At 49.7% G+C, this 17842-nt stretch overlaps 2 protein-coding genes across 3 annotated transcripts in view; both read left to right on the forward strand.

The window, feature by feature from the left end:
• Positions 1-8607, forward strand: part of FYCO1 (FYVE and coiled-coil domain autophagy adaptor 1) — a 58598-nt gene extending 49991 nt beyond the window's left edge. The window contains exons 12-13 of the mRNA XM_028479502.2: positions 2354-2463; positions 4694-8607. Of these exons, the coding sequence (XP_028335303.2) occupies positions 2354-2463; positions 4694-4769 (186 nt within the window). The 3' untranslated portion in view covers positions 4770-8607. The remainder of the gene's footprint in view (positions 1-2353; positions 2464-4693) is intronic.
• A 3023-nt stretch (positions 8608-11630) lies between these two features.
• The window catches only part of LZTFL1 (leucine zipper transcription factor like 1), a 94729-nt gene continuing 88517 nt past the window's right edge, over positions 11631-17842 (forward strand). For both annotated transcript variants that reach the window (XM_055080123.1, XM_028479729.2), the window contains exon 1: positions 11631-11764. The gene's annotated coding sequence lies outside the window, so the exon portion shown is untranslated. The remainder of the gene's footprint in view (positions 11765-17842) is intronic.

Below are 17842 nucleotides of genomic sequence, written 5' to 3' on the forward strand. Positions count from 1 at the left end.
GTCAGAAAATGCACTTTGTATAGTTTGAATCCTTTTAAATGTAAGTTTTGGGTTTTTTTTTTTAATGGCCTAGAATATGGCCTACCTGGTGAATGTTTCAAGTACACTTGAAAAGCATGTGTGTTCTGCTATTGTTGGGTGAAGTGTTCTATACATATCAGATCAAGTCAGTTGATAGTGTTCTTCTATTTCCTTATTGAGTTCCTGTCTACTTATTTCATCAATTATTGAGGGACATTAAAATATCCAACTATAATTATGAATTTATTCTATTTCTCCTTGTAACTCTACCACTTTTTGCTTCATGTGTGTTGAAGCTCTGTCATTAGGGGCATAAATGTTTAGGATTGTTTTGTCCCCCCCCCTTGATGAAACTGACATCTTTATCATTATGAAACTGTCCCTGGCCACATTCTTTGATGTAAAAATCTACTTTGATATTAATATAGTCAATCCCTCTTTCTTTTGACTAGTGTTAGCATGGTATATCTTCTTACATCCTTTTAACTTCTTTGTATCTTTACATTTAAATTGTATTTCTTGTAGGCATGATGGGGTTGGGGCTTGCTTTTATCCAACCTGATAATACCTGCCTTTCAATTGGGATGTTTAGTCTACTTATATTTAATGTGATTGTCAATAAGGTTAGGTTTGAGTCTCTCATCTTACTGTTTTTTATTTGTTCCATCTGCTTGTTGTCCTCTTTTCCTCTCAAAGCAGTAAACTAGGGCAATTGCAGGGCTCACCTTGTTCTCTCACAGATCACTGTCCATCATTGCCTGATGTACAGTGTCTTAAAAACTGTTTTGTATATTTTGTCGGTTTTGGTTGTTACTTGAGAGGGTAAATCTTAGCCATTCTCCCATGCTTTTGAATATGTTGTCCCCGCTGCCTGGAGCTCCCAGACTTCCCTATAACTAGCTAAATTGTCCAAGCTCAGTGTTGCCTCTTCCAGGAAGTCTTCCCTGATTCTGCCTCTCCTCCCTCCCACCCAGAGGCTGGGATAGGCACCCCTCCCTGGTAGACCCCTCGTGACAGTCTCACCCAACATAATTGAATGTTTTTCTTATCTGTTGTCACCATTAAACCACAAGATCCTTAAGGGCAGCAGAGCCTTTTGTGGGAACTTACTTCACTTTGGGAACTTTGTGGCCACCATGTAGTGTTTCAAGAAATAGGTAGCTGTATTCAAGTTTGAGTTGAAAAAGTAATCACATCCTTATAACTATTTTGGATTCAGTCATTTTGCACAGGTTGAAAAATGTTTAATAGGAAAAAATTAAAACTAAATTTAACAAAAATTGAATTTCCAAAAAAGGAGCAACATTTAATTTTGTAGAGAATGAAGATTTTTACATTGTGGGGCAGCTCACCACCTTAGGAACCCGTTGCTAAGATGTTACATGGTCCGCGTGACCATTTATGTGTAGTCCCAAATGGGAGGCTTATGGATGCTTAATGAGACAAGACCCTCTAAGTGCTTGTCCCTTCAAAAAAATGTTTTTAATTTTGGTTGGCTCTTCTGTTAGTTCTTGTCATATCTTCAGTTTTAAAGTATCTTAGCTGGCTAACAGGTTGAAGACTCTGCCCATGGGAAAGAGGTTGGCCATCCATAGACCCCAGCCCTGGCCCTGTCCAGCTCACACCACTTGCTCAGATTTGGCCTCTGACAGTGAGGCCCATAGAACATGTCCTTAGAAAATAAATGTCTCCTGGGATTAATTTCTTATTCTCAGAGGAGATAGAGAGGAAGCAGGAGACTTGGAAAGATGAAAGGGCTCTGAGGCATAGGGACTGACTGGGGCCAAGTGAGAAGCCATGGGTGGAGCCAGGGGTGGTCAGCCTGGAGGAAAGTGGGCCCAGCAGCTTCACAAAGTGCTCAAGAGATGTGGAAAGAGGGCTCGGCCTGTCCTGTGAGACCCCCCCCAAAGGTAGCAGCACCAGCACAAAGGAAAGAGCCAGGCAGGATTTCACCTAGAATAAGCCTCACCTTCCTGAAGCCAGAAAGGGGCTGTTCCTCCGGATGGTGGAGCGTTCTGGCACTGGCCATGGTCAGAGGAGACTGGAGGACCATTCTTTTGGGATGCTGAACAATTCATGATTCTGGATGAAACTCGTGTCTACAGCCTCCCCGCTATCTCAAGTTATCGACAAACCCAGGGCATGTGGAAGGTACCCCACCGATCCTGGGGGTTGATCTCAGCCCCAACCCTGCTCAGCTGTGACCTTAGACGAGGCAGGCACTCAGCTTCCCTGGGCCTCAGTTTCCTTCGCCAAGAAAAACAGTCTGCCCAGAGGATCCATGGTGCCCTCTCAGCTCTGTTTCACTTTTCCTATCTGCTTTGTCTCCCAGGTGCTCATTCCCACAACCCGATGCAATTCCCACAAGGAGAACATCCAGGGCCAGCTCAAGGTCCGCACACCAGGCATCTACATGCTCATCTTCGACAATACCTTTTCCAGGTAGGGGCCACCTCATTCATCGGCATCCAGATGAATCCACCTGGCACCTGGTCCCAAGAACAGAGGTGGATGTTTAAAAGAAGTTATTTAATTATCAGTAGCTTATTATCAGTAGTTCTTTGATTTTAGACCTCTGCTTTGGTGTTCCAGTGTCTGTTATAGACTGTGTAACACACAGGCTAATACTTAGAGAGTCTCGCCACATGTCAGGTGTGTTCTCCGCCCTCCGCTCTTACTTACTCACTTCAGCCCCACATCAGCCTCATGCAATAGGGCCTGTCTTTCTCCTCGTGTTACTACTAAGGGACTGAGGACCAGAAGGATAGAAGAGTGACAATCCCAAGTCACACAGCTGGTGGTGGAGCTGGATTTGAACCCAGGTGGCCAGGCTGCAGACTCTCGGCTCTCACCTGGGACACTCTTCTGCCTCTGCTGTCCAGATTCCCACTCTGCCCAGACCAGAGAGGAGCTCAGTAAATATAGTGGAAGGATTAGGTGGATGGATGGATGGATGGACGGATGAGAGAGAAGCGAAGGAATGAAGGCTAAAGTTTGAGATAATCAGTACCAGAGCTGTGAGGTGAGGCCCCTGGGCCCTCCTGTCATGGGAGTGGAGCAGCAGGTACCATCTATGGGAAGCACTGTTTCAAAGCACCAGATGCAGATCCAGGAGTGTAGGGCTTGGGGGGCAGGAGGATGGGGATGTAGGGAGATAAGGCTGGAGGGGCGGCCAAGAAAGGAAGTAGGACAGAGGACCACCATTGGTTGAGCATCTGCTGTGAGCCAGGGGCCTACGTCATGGAGACGTGAGACAGGTTGCTGGGCACCTGTCCCTTTTATGTCTTCTGCTTTAGCGTAAGCCCTTAATTGGGGCTTGCCTCTTTTTTTTTTTTTTTTTTTTTGCGGTACGCGGGCCTCTCACTGTTGTGGCCTCTCCCATTGCGGAGCACAGGCTCCGGATGCGCAGGCCCAGCGGCCATGGCTCACGGGCCCAGCCGCTCCGCGGCATGTGGAATCTTCCCGGACCGGGGCACAAACCCGTGTCCCCTGCATCGGCAGGCGGACTCTCAACTACTGCGCCACCAGGGAAGCCCTAGCCTCTTTTATAAGACCTGTCTTGTCAGCATCCAGCCACATCCTCTCTGAGCGGGACCTTTAGCTAGCGGCCACATCCCTCCACATGGGCGCCCTTCCCAGCCCTCTTAATAGGCTGGGAATAACTTAATAGGACGCTCTAGGGGAAAGCTAGACTGCCACCCCCTCACCACCTCCAGGCCTTGAACTCCCAGGGCCTGTGGCCATGGGCATCCACCAAGGGAGAGGTTAGAAGAATGAGCTGCCCACTTTGCCCCACTCCTGCCCCTCCCCTGCCCCTCCCCCCAACCCCTCCCCCATGAACATGAACACACCTTGAGTTAGCAGGACTCTTGGGCACAGGCCCAGCGTGTCCAGACAGCTGCTTTCGGACTGGACGTGGGCCTCAGCCCCTCTGGGGCAGCGGTTAGGAGACTGGGTGGAGGCCAGCCAGGCACAGGCTCTGCTCTTCCCTCTGTGGGTTTTAGTTGAACCCCAGTTTCCTCTGCAGTGGCAGCCAGTATTTTTACTACCTCACAGAGCCCCACTGTGTGTTGACGGAGAGGCCGGTAGAGGCGTGTTGAGGGCAGAGTGCAGCCCCAGACCGGCCCTCAGTTATCATTAGAAGCGGCCGTGGTGCTGTGACACACTCTGGCCTTAATCCACTGAGGTCATCTCAGGGGCCTACTCGAGATTTCCAAAGCATGGACGGCAAAATGGATTTAGATGCCCAGTCAGAATGAAATCCAGGCTCACTTCCACCGTATATGTCCTCTCCATGCCTGCTCCATTCACTTCCCCAGTGCAGTCCAGACCACCTAGACCCCGGAGACCCCCGGGACTGCTTCAGAGCAGCAAGGCAAGCGGGGGCGGGGCTTCACAGTGTGAGACCAAATGGGCCTTTCTGCACCCAAGCCCCAGGAAAGTCTGTGGCGGTGTCCCAAGACCCCTGATACTTTGCAGGGCGATATCTCTGCTAGACAGACAGGAAGTGGGGGTGAGGGGGCCTGGAAGAGTCCACACATTCTGCAAGAGGCCCCAGCCTCCGAGCAGAGGTCCCTGCACAAAGACTCGCCGTGCCAGGTCACTGCAGCTGCTGCCCCTCGGGCTTTTAGCCCTCAAGGTAACACCTCCTTTTCCATTTCTGTTTCCTCAGGTTTGTCTCCAAGAAAGTATTTTATCACTTAACGGTTGACCGGCCTGTCATCTACGATGGAAGTGATTTCCCGTAGCCTCAAGCACGTGGATTTTAATAGTTTCCCATTACCCACAGGAAACACTACTCTTCCTCTCCTGTCACATAAAGCACATACGAAACCCAAGAAACAAAAAACAGCTGCTCTGAAGCTATCAAGATCCACTGTGCAACTTTAAGAGACGGGCCCTTGGCTGCTCCTTGGAGCTGGGTTGTTCCTCATACTCAGCACCGTGCACGTCACCCTTAGCCCTGTGGCTTATAAGGGCTCAAGCAACGTTTCCATTGTCCTTACACCCAGAGGGACACTATGCCAAAGTTTTAAACACTCAGGAGACCGTTGGCCTCTCCTGGGGGCACAGTTGGTTCCAGGCCTCCTATGGAGAGTTTCCCAGGTGAGAGAGGATCCCAACTTCTGCTCAGGGAGAGACATGGCCCCCCTGTGCCCAGCCTGGGGCCACGCATCATGGGTGACCATGAGCTGGGATGCCCTGGCCAGACCCTGTGAGGCCCTCGAGTCCTCCCAGGGAAAGGAGGTCGGGGCACCCAGGGGCCCACCCAAGATCCCAACCAGCCTCCTCCATCATGCTCCTGTCCCTTCCTGCCCCGTGAGTCCAGGGCTGCTCCAGAACTCAGCCATTTCAGAGGGGCCTCCAGCTGCACTTGCCTCCTGGCCCTTCTGTCTGGGCAATTCTGTCCTCAAGCAAAGCCCTTCACTCAGCCAGGCCTCTCAACAGCTCACAACATCACCCTAAGAATCAGAATTGAAGCTAATCCAGGGAACAGAACCCACCTACTGAGGGCCTGCAGTGCTGCTGTCTGTCTACGGACGGCCAGAGCCCAGATGCTGGGTAATGTCAACGCCATGACCAAAACGCAGGGTTGTGCATCAGCCTATAGGGCTCACTCCTTAGCTGACAGCCTGTCTTTGTTTATATCAATAAGAGCTTCTGCCTCACCTGCAGATATGTTTACTAATGATCATAAATCAGGGTAGAAACCACTTAAAAATTGGGGCTTCTTAACAGAAGTCTTTGGTAACTCAAGTGTAAACAGGCATAATTCATGAATCTGCTCTTTGCTCACCTCTTGGTCCCTCCTCCCCACCTACCAGATTCCCCACACCCCATTTGCCCACTTCCTGCTGCTCAGTCTGCACCTGACACCTGTGAGCTGCCTCCCTCGGGGGCAAATGAATCCTCTGTCCTTTTCCAGGACGAGAAGGAGATAATCTTCCTGTTCTCTGAGGCCCTCTTCTCCCACCACAGAGGGCTCACCTTTGACGGCCTTTTTGTGCCCTGTTCACAGGGCAATCAGGACCCAGGTACTTCCACAGTGAGTAGAGCATCTGACAAAGCAGCCCACCTTGGCTGGAGACAAGGGAGAGGGCGCCGGGCAGGGTGACTGTGGGTCTGAGTCCTGGGCCCAGCCAGCCCTCCAGCTAGACTGGTGACTAAGCCAAGCCGTACCACCTCGAAGCTTCATCTCGTCATTCACAAGCCTGGTCTAACCAGTTCTGAGAGCTGGAGAATGGGTCAGGAACCCCAGGCCAAGTTCAGCTCAGACCCCACACCCACCATGCACCAGCAGAGAGGACTCGTGGGGCAGGGTCAGGAGGAAATGACTTTGGCAGTGGACTCAGAACTTTGATTTAAACAGGAGACTTAGGCACTCCCAGTCACTTTAAGTGGGGTGTGGGACATGGTGCACAGAACCTTCCAGAGAGATTAGCCCAGAGAAAAGCTGGACCTCTTGTGCTCTCTTTCCTGGGAGCAGCCGCCTGTGGCAGAAAGCCATGCCTCTAGCATCTCCTCGAGCAAGGTCCTGACAGTGCTCAGCCCCAAAACGGAAATAGCTAGGCCCCCAGAGACTTCCTAGCCTCGTGCTTATCCTCACAGGGTGCCACCCAGCCTAAAGATTGTTCCAGGGCAAATTATCCTGCCTTTAAAGCCACCCATCCTCTTGGAAAAGATAATAAGACGTAGCTAGTTCACCACGTGAGATAAACTAACAAAAGAACCCAAAGCAGTCTGTAATCTTGGTTTGAGTGCTTAGCTTTCCCAGGATACCGTGGAGACTCTGGCCAAGCTGATGGCCTTGTGCTGGTATCACCACCATCACCTGCAGCTAGAACCAGCGTTCCGAGAGTAGCTGATGTGTTTTCTGCGAAAGGCCAGGGACATTCCATCTGAGGCTGATTCTGAACCTCTGTCACTCAGCCCAACTGTAGCTTAAAAAATCACTTGGCTCTTGTGAAGCCAACCCAGAGCCACTCCTGCAGGAGAGCGTGGGCCCCTAGTGGCACCACAACAAAAGGTGACTGCAGTTGTGCAAAAAGGCCTTTGCTGTGTTCAGAGACCTGCCCCCCGACCCCCGGTCACACTCTGCTTCTGCAGCATATTTATTTTTTGTGCTGAATGGACTCTTGTCCTTTATTACTTTGCTGGGTGAGCTCAGGTTTGCTGTGCACCATGCAGCTAGAGAATATCTATGGCTGCAGATACGCTTGCAGCCATATTTAAGTATGGCTTGTATAAATAGCTTTCTTATTTTAAACAGGTTCCCAATTTTACTGAGGTTTTGGGGTTGCAGTATTTTTTTTTTTAATGCAAACGACAATTAAAGACAGCTATTGAAAGTGGTAGCCCCAGCCAGTAGACTGAATTACACTAGAAGTCAACAAGAAGGAAACATCCTTGGGATCTCAGATCACTATTTAAAAACAAAAACAAAACCCCAGCAGCCCCTTGATGGCCCAGCTCTCTGAGTAAACGTCACTCTTTAGTATTGATACCAGCCACCTTGCTCACCACTGTCTCAGAAGCCACTGATCACCCTCGCCCATGAACACAGCCTCTGTCAGGCACACTCATAAACCTCAAGGAAAGGCGTTTGGGAGAAAGCGTGGCCTCTGCAGAGCACTTCTGGCTGTAGCCCACTTACTCTAGGTCTCCTGGACCAAGAGCAGGCAAGGAAATTCTCAAGCAGGAAACTGGAACTGAAACACCACATAGGGTTTAGAAAGTAGACATGAAAAGCCACACTATATAATTCAAAAATAAAGGGGATGGTTTTTCTGGAAATTTTCAGTTGTCACCTTCGGTGGTGAAGCCACTCCAGACTCACATGAAAAGAAATCCCCATTTGGGGGTGAAATCTCAGAGTCTGTTTTATGATACTGGTTAGATGTCCACTGACATGGTTTTATAGGAGTTTCAATTTCAGAAGCCCACCTTGGTGACTCTGCATGGGAGAATCCCATCCTTGACTCAGAGGTTTTGAGAATCAGCAGAGCCGCCATCTGTGATGCTCAGAACCAAGGGTCACCCAGAGACTGGAGTCAGCCATCCACATTTACAAAATGCTTACCTAAAATGTACTTTTCAGTGGAACCTTGGGTAAGTTTCTCTCTTTTCATTGTGCTTCTTCCAAGGAAACAGGCAAGTCTGAGTTAATGCCTTTTCTCTCTTAAGCACTTTTTCAAAATAATAAAGTACATCTTTAAATTTTGGGAGGCATCTCTGATAAAAAGGCTTCCTTAGAACCTTAGGACGAGTGTTATCCAGAGATGATCCTGCCCCTGGTGGCTGCAGAGCAACAGCGAAGCCTCAGTTGGATGGCTTCCGAATCGGAATTGCACTTTAATTGACTAATCCTCAGTTCTTGCAGCCTTATGGGATAGCGGGTCTGGAAACCCATCGCATTCTTATCTGCCAAAGAATTACCCAGAAGCACATCAAATGTCAACACTCCACCTACACAGCAGGGGTGAGGAACTTCTGTATCCCAAAACGTATTCCTTATAGCATCTGCTGCACCATTTGGGAATGTCTTTATTTTTAACCTCAGGGTTTAAATAAACACTATGTCATTGACAGTAGTGTCATCTTTCATTCTGTTGAGACATAAGGCAAGCGATGAAGTTGCCCACAGCAGAGTCGGGGTCGAGCTGCCCTTCTGGGACACGTACCATGACTTTTCAAAAGGGCCTGAGCCAGCAGCTGTCCTGAACAGTTGCCACATGGCCTGATATCCGGACCCACAGTCTGCTCTGAGGCCTGTGTTCAGACCTGCCTGAGCCATCGCAACGCACCAACCCACTGCCCTCTGCCAGATGAGCTTTTGCTTTCAGCAAAATTCCCTAGCCCTCCCCTGGTCCTCAAAGAGCACACTGTGCAAAGAGCAACCTGATTTACCAGAATAATGGGGGTGGGGGAGGAGGTCACGGTGACCTAAAACCACAATTAGTGAATCTGGTTACAAATCTGGGCAAAACTGCCAGCACGAGGCAATACAGATGATCAGCAAAGAGCCTGGACACAGGCCCCAAGGTGCATGTCCCAGTCACTCCACCGGGCAGATTGAGCTCAGGCTGGGCAGTCCATCTGCACTGACCTCTCCTGAGTGCCTTGTACGCCACAGAGCCCCTCCCAGCCCCACTTCCTTCCCTCCACCTCCCTCCAACCCTCCCCCTGCCCCCCGGATTCTCCTGTGGCCTCATCTTTCATCAGTTACTCAGGAGTAAGTTACTTTCCATAATCGGATTGTTCCCGCAAGGGCCAGGACCTGTGTTTCTTCCATCTTCATCTCCCGCTGCCTCACCTCACAGCATCCAGCACTGTGTCAGACACGAGAGCGCTCGCCATCCTCTGAATCGGCGAGGACACTCGGTGCCTTGGTCAGCTCTAAGCCATCAACAATCCCACTGGCCAACTTGGCCAGAGACAAACTCCCAAAACCCCCATGTCAGAGGGGCAAGCCTGCAGGGGAGGTTTGGGGAGAATGGAGGTGAGCTGGTCACTAGATCCGACCCCTCACAACCCCCTATACCCTCAAATCAAGCCTCTTACTGTCTAGTAACAGAAGAGTGGTTTATCCAAGTGCCCAAAACAGCACAGCAGAAGGATTTCTTTGTCAATAGGACAGTCCCTCCAGAGACTCAGGTGGCCACATGGACTGGGCCTAGAAGGAGAACCGACGGGGACAGATGGATGTGCAGGCTGCTCTATCTGGGCTGGGATCCTTCGTGGCAGAATCCCTGTGCACCTCACCCCACCTGCTGAACCTCTGAGTAGTCCAAGGTGACCAAACCAATCCTCCGCTCCAGGGTTTCCCAGCCCCCACTCGATTCCAGGCATTCTGGCCCATATCGGCGTCCGTACGCGCCGTGGCACTCGGTTCCACGCCTCTTCCGCCCGGTCGCCGCGTGGTGCTGGAGAGCATAGAGATTCCCCAGGTGACTCAGAAGGACCCTGTCTGCAGGGTCAGCCCTTTCGGTTTGAAGATGCGTGGGAAAAATCTGGCGAGTGGGGCCCGCCACCCACGCACATCTGAAAAGCAAATAGATGGTGAAACCTGTCGCCCGAGATGAGAAAACGGACTTTTTCGGGGGGAGAGATTGAAGCCGAAGCCATCAAAACCCAGGGGAGAGCAGAGCTATCATGAAAGCCTCTCAAAGTGGGTTAGGGTTGAAAGAAAGGTCAGCCTTTTACTTTTTCCACACCTGCTGGTTTCTAAAGAAAGATGGTAAAGCCGAGCAGAAGTGTGATTGCCAACCTCTGGTCTTTGATGTGTGTCTCCTGGTCCCTCCCCCATCCCTCGAGCTCTGGGGGAGGATGGAGGCTGGTGTGGTTTCCTCACACCTCCTGGCAGGTTCGTGCTGAGGTTATCGCAGACTTGGCAGCCCCATCTGCAGCCTGGAATGAGTTGTCTACTTAGCTCAAAAATGAACAAAGGGAGCCAGGCCTCGCCAAAGCTGAGATGCGTGAGTGCCCTTCCCCAAGGAAGGCCTCATTTCCAGAGCAGGTTTGGCTTTAGGCCTGTGGCTCCACAGAATCCTCAAAGGGGAGGTGACTTCAGGGAGGCCTCCCAGCTTTCCACTCCCAAGGTGGCCTCTGACTGAGCCCCAAGGAGAGAAGGACACCATTCCTGGGAGGTCACACATCCTTCTGCCAGGTCAGTGGGTCAGGCATTGTCTTCTCCCTGGCGTGAGAAAGGAAAGCGGGTGGGGGGTGGGGGAGGGTGAAAGGATAGGAGAGTGAAGAAGGAGTCCGAAAAGAGGACCAGCAGCAGGGAGGGCCTTTCCGGAGGAGGCCTCGAGGGGTGCCACACCGCAGGACAGCTTAGCAGAAGCCGCCTTTCTCGTGGGAGGAAAGGAGCAGTGGGGATATGGCAGGTTTACCGAACAGACACCAAAGGCAGTGACTGCAGACACGGAGAAGGTAATCCAATTTGTCCCTCTGTCTCGGAGGCTGACTTCAAGGCCCCACGTGCTTTCACAGAACGGCCCTTGGGTGTGGCAGCAGGTCAGCCCTCCAAGTGGCCTTTGCACAACACACAGGGTCCATGTGTAGAACCAAAGGTCTTTGTAAAGACAGCCAGCCCTTCTCCACCAGCAAGGACCCTCACAGGACTGTTGGATGTTCTCAGCAAGAGGATCACACGTTCACACCCCCAAGATGACCCTGTGGAAGAGGGATAGGGACCCATGAGGCACAGATCAGGCACACAGGCTCCTTAGGATCAAGAGTTCAGGTGTTAAGCTATCAGGAAAAGCCCAAGACTCACCCAGGGCTCAATTTTGCTCCAGAGTCAAACTGTTCATTTATTAAGTGTCAGTAAATACAAAGCAAGTAGCAAAGAGTTTCTTAGAAGAAAGTCCTCTTATTTGGGTTACCTGGTGGCATATGAAAATGCAGAGTCATGGGCACTCCCCACATCAACTCTGGTTCATCAGGTCTGGTTCATTCACAAGTCGGCCAGGTGATTCTGGTGGAGATGATCCATGGACCACACCAGAAAGTCATTGATGATCACTACTGTGTCACCATTTTGGTTAGAACTTGAGGAAAGGGGTAAAATCAGCTAATGGATATGTCTTCTAATTTAACTCTACCAGTGATCCTCAAATCTTGGAACCAGGACCTATCCCTCAATCCACTGATCCAAGCACTAGGATGCAGTGATGGAAATTTCATTCTTGGAGAGGAAGATATTTCTAAATGAATCACCTGATATGAAACTATTCTACAGGTAAAATCTTTTTACAACCATAATTTTCTTCTTTACAGCTTGTATTTGTATTCAAGTGACATGTTGTTAACTGGCGTCATTTGTAAATGGAAAGACATTCCCTTCCCCAAATCCAAAGTAGTCCCAGATGTGTCCACAATTTAAGAATTAGAGGAAGAAATATGAGTTTGGTACCAAAGGGTTTGGGTTAAATATGGATTCCTAAGCTGGTCCATACACAGAATTCAGAGGGTCTATGAACTTGGAAAATGACATCTTTCCCCTATTATCTAATTAAAATTTAGGTCTTCCTTCAATTATGAATATAGACTACATGCCACACTAGTATGTATTAGCAAGACCTGTGACTCGGTCACTGGTGGAAATGACAGATATTTTCAAGTTACACGAAAGTTGTTGCAGACTCTCAAAATATCATTTATGCTGATTTCCACTGTGAAGTGAAGGTTGTCATTAGGTCTGCTGGTAGATTTTATTTAACGTGTTCATAAAGAGGCCTGTGTGTTACTAGTTCACAAATTTGTTTTAATAGTTAGAGAATTATACGTCAGTGTAATTGGTTTCCTTTATAACCCTATTTTATTTTATTCATTTTAAAACATTCTGAAAAGGAGGCTGTGGGCTTTGTCAGATTGTCAAAGGGGTGCATGAGGGGAAAAAAATGGTTAAGGACCTATGGGTTCTGGCAGGTCTTCATGGAAAAGAATAGAAAGATCATCTCATTGCAGCACTGGTTTATTAATAATAACGTATAATTAATAGCAGCATATATCATTTAATAGGCTCTTGCCGTAAGTCAGCCACCTTTTACAGATGAGGAAACCAAAGACCCAGGGAACTTGATCAGTTAGAACCATTTGGAGAACATGTTACTACTAGGCTGAGACGGCTGTGGGAGTAGTTTTCTCCAAACTGTTACCATTTCACTGGAACATAGATTCTCCAGTGATTAAAAAACAACCTTCCATATACCAGGCTATGCTATCGCAGCCCTTGACCTTCAGACCCTTACTGGGTATCATCTTCCATACACGAGGCTTTATCAGTTATTTATTGTCACGATAACGCTGCATAATGAACAGCCTCAAAACCAGTGGCTTAAACCACTAAGCATTTATTTCGCTCACGCATCTGTAGGTTGACTAGAAGGTCTTCTGGACTCACTCTTGCCGGGCTCACTGATGTGTCTGCCCTCCGTCAACTGTGTGTCATCTAGGCAGTTCCGCTCATCTCAGCTGTGCTCTCTCACATCTGAGGGCTGGCTGGCTGCTCACTGACCTTGGCTGGGCTCACTCCCGTGTCTGTGGTCAGTTGGTTGGTCCCCTGGGGCTGGCTGGGCTAGCATGGCCTTGGCCAGACGACTGTGCCCTGCTCGTCACAGTCTCCCATTCCCCCAGCAGGATGGCCCAGGCTTGCCCAGATGCCTGCTGGGCAGGTTTCCAAGAGAGCAAGGAGTACACAAGCCTTGGGAGACCTAGTCTCAGAGTGCACAGCCTCACTTCAACCACATTCTGTTGGCCAAAGCAAGTCACAGGCCAGCCCAGATTCAAGGTATAGGGAAAGGGACTCCTTGATGGGAGGAACTGCAGGGTCACATTGTAAAAGCTTTGGGGACAAGGGGTGGAGAATTCGGGCCATTTCTGCTATCATTCTACCGCAGAGTCAGTCGATCTTCCCTTCTTGCACTTCCCCCTCCACCCCGATTCTCACTCTCCTTCAGGAAAACACAGGCCTTCTCCAGATCCACTCATCCCTGTGCACAAAGATACACACAAGACTCTTCATGGACACATTGTCTGTGACAGCAAAACACAGGAAAGAGCGTGTTCCAGGTGGGTGGGTTGAAGAATGACCGCCTGTGGAAATGGGGCTTTGGAGATGGTGGCTTTTACTTTTCTCTTATAACTTTTTGTACCATAGAATTATTTTTACTGCATGCCAGTTTAACTTTTAAAATTTGAAAACCAATTTATCAAAAGAACAAATTCACCTCAGTTTATGGTTATCTCAGTTTCCCAGTAAACAACCAAATGCCCAATTCCTCCAAGCTCAAGTCATAACAGAGTCGTTAATATCTTCCTACATTCACCAGAGGGCCACTGCTCCTGTAAGCATGACCGCATGAAGCCAGAAAGGGAGGGCCTGGGAGCAAGCCACAATGTGATCAGGCCTCTTGCTCCCCCGACCTCAGGGCTGGCCCATCTGGGGCCACCGCACCATCCTGACTCGACCCACATGAGAAGAGAGCTATTCCTAGGCTCCATGGTGGGAGCTGACCACTGGAACAAAAGTACTTGAACTCCAATTGGGGAGAAAGTATAGCAGTATCTAGGAGGTCCGATTCTAGTATCAAGAAGGCATGAATGGATTCCTGGTACCACTACCTGCTAGCTATGGCTTGCTGTGATGGGGGTACTCTGTGCCCCACTTTCTCCCTCTGTGAAATGGGAGACATAACAGTAGCTACTTCATAAGGATGCTGTGGAAACCACATAAGAACAAAAAGGGCCTTATGGAGTGTTTCCCATAAAGAGCCACTCAGAAATGTGATAGCTGTTGTTATCAAGAAAGCTCTCTGCATACACCTTGTCCAACCCCTTTTCCTCTCCTCTCTGGGTATCAGGCAGCTAGGTGGTTGAGGGATTGAGCGGTTGGGATCATTGAAAACAAGTTAATTTACAGACTAGCAGCTTCTGGTGATTGTGAAACACAACCCAAAGTTATTAGACATTCCTCCATAAGAGGTGGGTCTGCGGCCACTCCCCCCTTGAACCTGGGCTGGCCTGGCACTGCTCTGACTGGGGAGAACAGCCAAAGTAATGCTATGTGACTGACTTTTGGTGCCAGGTCAGAAAAAGACATACAACTTCCCCCTGGTCCTCTTGGACCCTTGCTCAGGAGAAGCCAGCCGCTATGTGAGACCCCTGTGCTGAGGGACCATGTGTTGGCCCCCTACTTGGCAGGCAGCTCAGCTTCTGGCCCAGTGGCCTGACCCTCCCAGTGCAGCTTTCAGGTGACCACAACCCCAGCCAGCATCTGACAGCAGCCAGAGGCCTCAAGCTAGACACGCCCAGCCAATCCCCCTCCAAATTCCTGACCCTCAAAATGGGGGGCACAATAAACGGTTATTGTTTTATACTGCTGAGCTTTGTGGCAACAGTAGCTGGGACATAGCTGAACAGAGTACAGGCACGTTCTCAAATCACTCCTTTCATTTAATTGTGAGTGAGACAAAAAGAGAGCACCGTATCAAAAAAATTGTTTTATTGGATGACCCCTTATGCTTCATCACAGCAGATCTGACATGAATGTTGTCTGTACATCCCCTTTCCATATCCTCACTTCCCATTTGCTTCTCACGCAGCCCTAATCTGCCTTGGTTAGGCCTCAGAAGCCACTCACATTAAGGCCACAGCCAGCTGCCACGGAGCCAAGTCCAGAAATGCTGCCGGTCCTCATCCTCCAACTTTTAAGCATCTCAACACAGTTGACCCCTCCTTGATACCCGCTTCCTTGCCTCCCACGGTAGCACTCCTCTCCCATTTCTCTCAACCGGTGTGCTTGCTGCTTGGTCCCCCACGCAGGCTCCTCCTCTATCCAGCCTCTAATAGTGGGTTCCTAGAGCTGCCTCCTGCCCTACCCTCAGCCCCCGTCCTTTCCACTCTGTCTTGATCTTGGCACTTCCCATGGGCGTGGGTGACCTCCAGATTTGCATCTTTTCTCTGAACTCCAATCTTGCGTGGATAGCCAGGTGACATCTCCACTTGGATGGAACTCTTGATTAGATGGAACTCTTGACTTCCACCCCCAAGCTTCTTCTCCACTAATCCTCCCCTCCCCAGTGGTGGCACCACCGACCGCCCAGAAGTGCAAGCTCAGAACCTGAGTCAGCCTTGATTCCTTCCTTTCTCTCAACCCTCACCCGCGCCTGTTGTTTCTACTCCCCGAATGCGTCTCAGAGTCATCACCTCTCTCCACCACCTCTGCCACCATCACCCAAGCCCAGGCACCGTCGCCTCTTTCCTGAACAACTGCAGCAGCCTTCTAATTGGTCTCTCTGCTTCTACCCTTTCCTTCCCACTCCCAGAACCCCTGCCAACCTGTCTTCACCCAGGGGCTTTAGAGATCTTTAAAACATGAGTTAGATCAAGTCACACTCCCACTTAAATATCTTATCCCTGACAGTGGAATAAAATCTAAATTCATCATCTGGGTCTGAGGAAACCCCTACCTTTCTCTCCAGTCTGACCTCCCTCGCGCTCATAACCTCCAATCAACAGTGAAAGAAGGGCTTCCCTGGTGGCGCAGTGGTTGAGAGTCCGCCTGCCGATGCAGGGGACACGGGTTCGCGCCCCGGTCTGGGAAGATCCCACATGCCGCGGAGCGGCCGGGCCCGTGAGCCATGGCCGCTGGGCCTGCGCATCCGGAGCCTGTGCTCCGCAACGGGAGAGGCTACAACAGTGAGAGGCCCGCGTACCGCCAAAAAAAAAAAAAAAAAAAAACAAAAAAACAGTGAAAGAAGCCAAAGTCTTCTTTCAGCTCCTTAACTGTGATGATCACTTTCCTGCCTCAGTGACACCAATGAGGATTAGAGCTGATGGTCCCACACTGTCTCAGTGAGTCAGATCTCTTCTGGCCGTTAGAGGCTTTCTGGTTCCAAAAGTTGAACGAGAGAAAGTACTGGGGCTCACTCTGCCTTTATTAGTCTCCCAGGGTATTCTGAGTTCCCTAGATTGTTAGTCCCACTGAGAAGGTGTCGCCCACAGTGTGAGACCCTTTTAGAGTCTGCTCATTCATTCCCAACTGTCTCTGTACCTCCCTTGGTCCCTTTGGTAAGGAGTGGCCCAGCCGGATAGGAAGTTTCCATCCACTATTCATTCATTCATTTGTTTATATCTGGAGCTTTGAAAGGATAAGAGCATGATTTCTGAGGGAACTTATGTGATGTCTTGGATTTGCTTTAAAATACTCTAGCAAAGATAAAGGAAGGAGCTAAGGGAGAAAGGTAGGAGTGAAGGAAGAAAGAGGGGAAGGGAGGAGCAAAGGAAGGAAGGGGGGCAAATGAAACAAAGAGTGAAGAGAAAAGGAAAGAAAGAAGAAAAGAGAGTGGGTGGTATAGGCGGGGTAAGAAGGGAGAGAATGTTGATCACTGTTGAAGCTGGGTGAGGGGTATGTGGAGGTTCATTATGCTATTCTCTCTACATTTATGTAAGTTGTTTTTTTTTTTTCCCCCCGGTATGCGGGCCTCTCACTGCTGTGGCCTCTCCCGTTGCGGAGCGCAGGCTCAGTGGCCATGGCTCACGGGCCCAGCCGCTCCGCGGCATGTGGGATCTTCCCGGACCGGGGCACGAACCCGTGTCCCCTGCATCGGCAGGCGGACTCTCAACCACTGCGCCACCAGGGAAACCCAACAGTTGGTTTTTTTTTTCCCCGTGTGTAAGTTTTTTAATTTCCATAATTAAAGAGTTTAAAAAGAAAAGAACATGAGTGGAGATAACCTGAACCAACTCAATGGCAGGGATACTTTCCTAAGTACTTAGCCTGGCATAGGCATGGGTGCTACAGGGCCTTTGCACGTGCCACTCCCTCCTCCCAGTACACCCTCCCTCCCCTTCTTCCTGTAGGTAATTCCTGCTCATCCTTCAACTCTCAGCTCGATGTCACTTTCTCATGGAAACGTTCCCTGTCTCCCATCCCCAGAGTAGGTCAGAGCCTCCCGTAACGCACTTTCTAGCACCTTAAAACCATCTCTTTGTGACAGTCTGATTAGGGTCTGTCACCTGTGGACTGTGAGCTTCATGAGCGCTGGGCCTGTGTCTGCTTTTGCTCAGCATCACCTAAGCCCACTGCCTGACACGTAGAAAATGTTCCCTAAGTTTTTGTTGAATGAGGTTGTTAACATATTGTTGTCAATTGCTGTATTTTCCCAAGATACAGGGTTTCACGAGGATGGGTGCTTCATGAAACCAAATATTTGAAATTGGAGGGGCCAGTGATTCATTTGACACATGTTTATCGTCTGTCATGTGTGAAGCCTATTGTAGGTGCTAGGGAAATAGCACTGAACAGAACAGAAAA

Source organism: Physeter macrocephalus, chromosome 18, assembly GCF_002837175.3.
Source record: "Physeter macrocephalus isolate SW-GA chromosome 18, ASM283717v5, whole genome shotgun sequence".
Taxonomy (NCBI): domain Eukaryota; kingdom Metazoa; phylum Chordata; class Mammalia; order Artiodactyla; family Physeteridae; genus Physeter; species Physeter macrocephalus.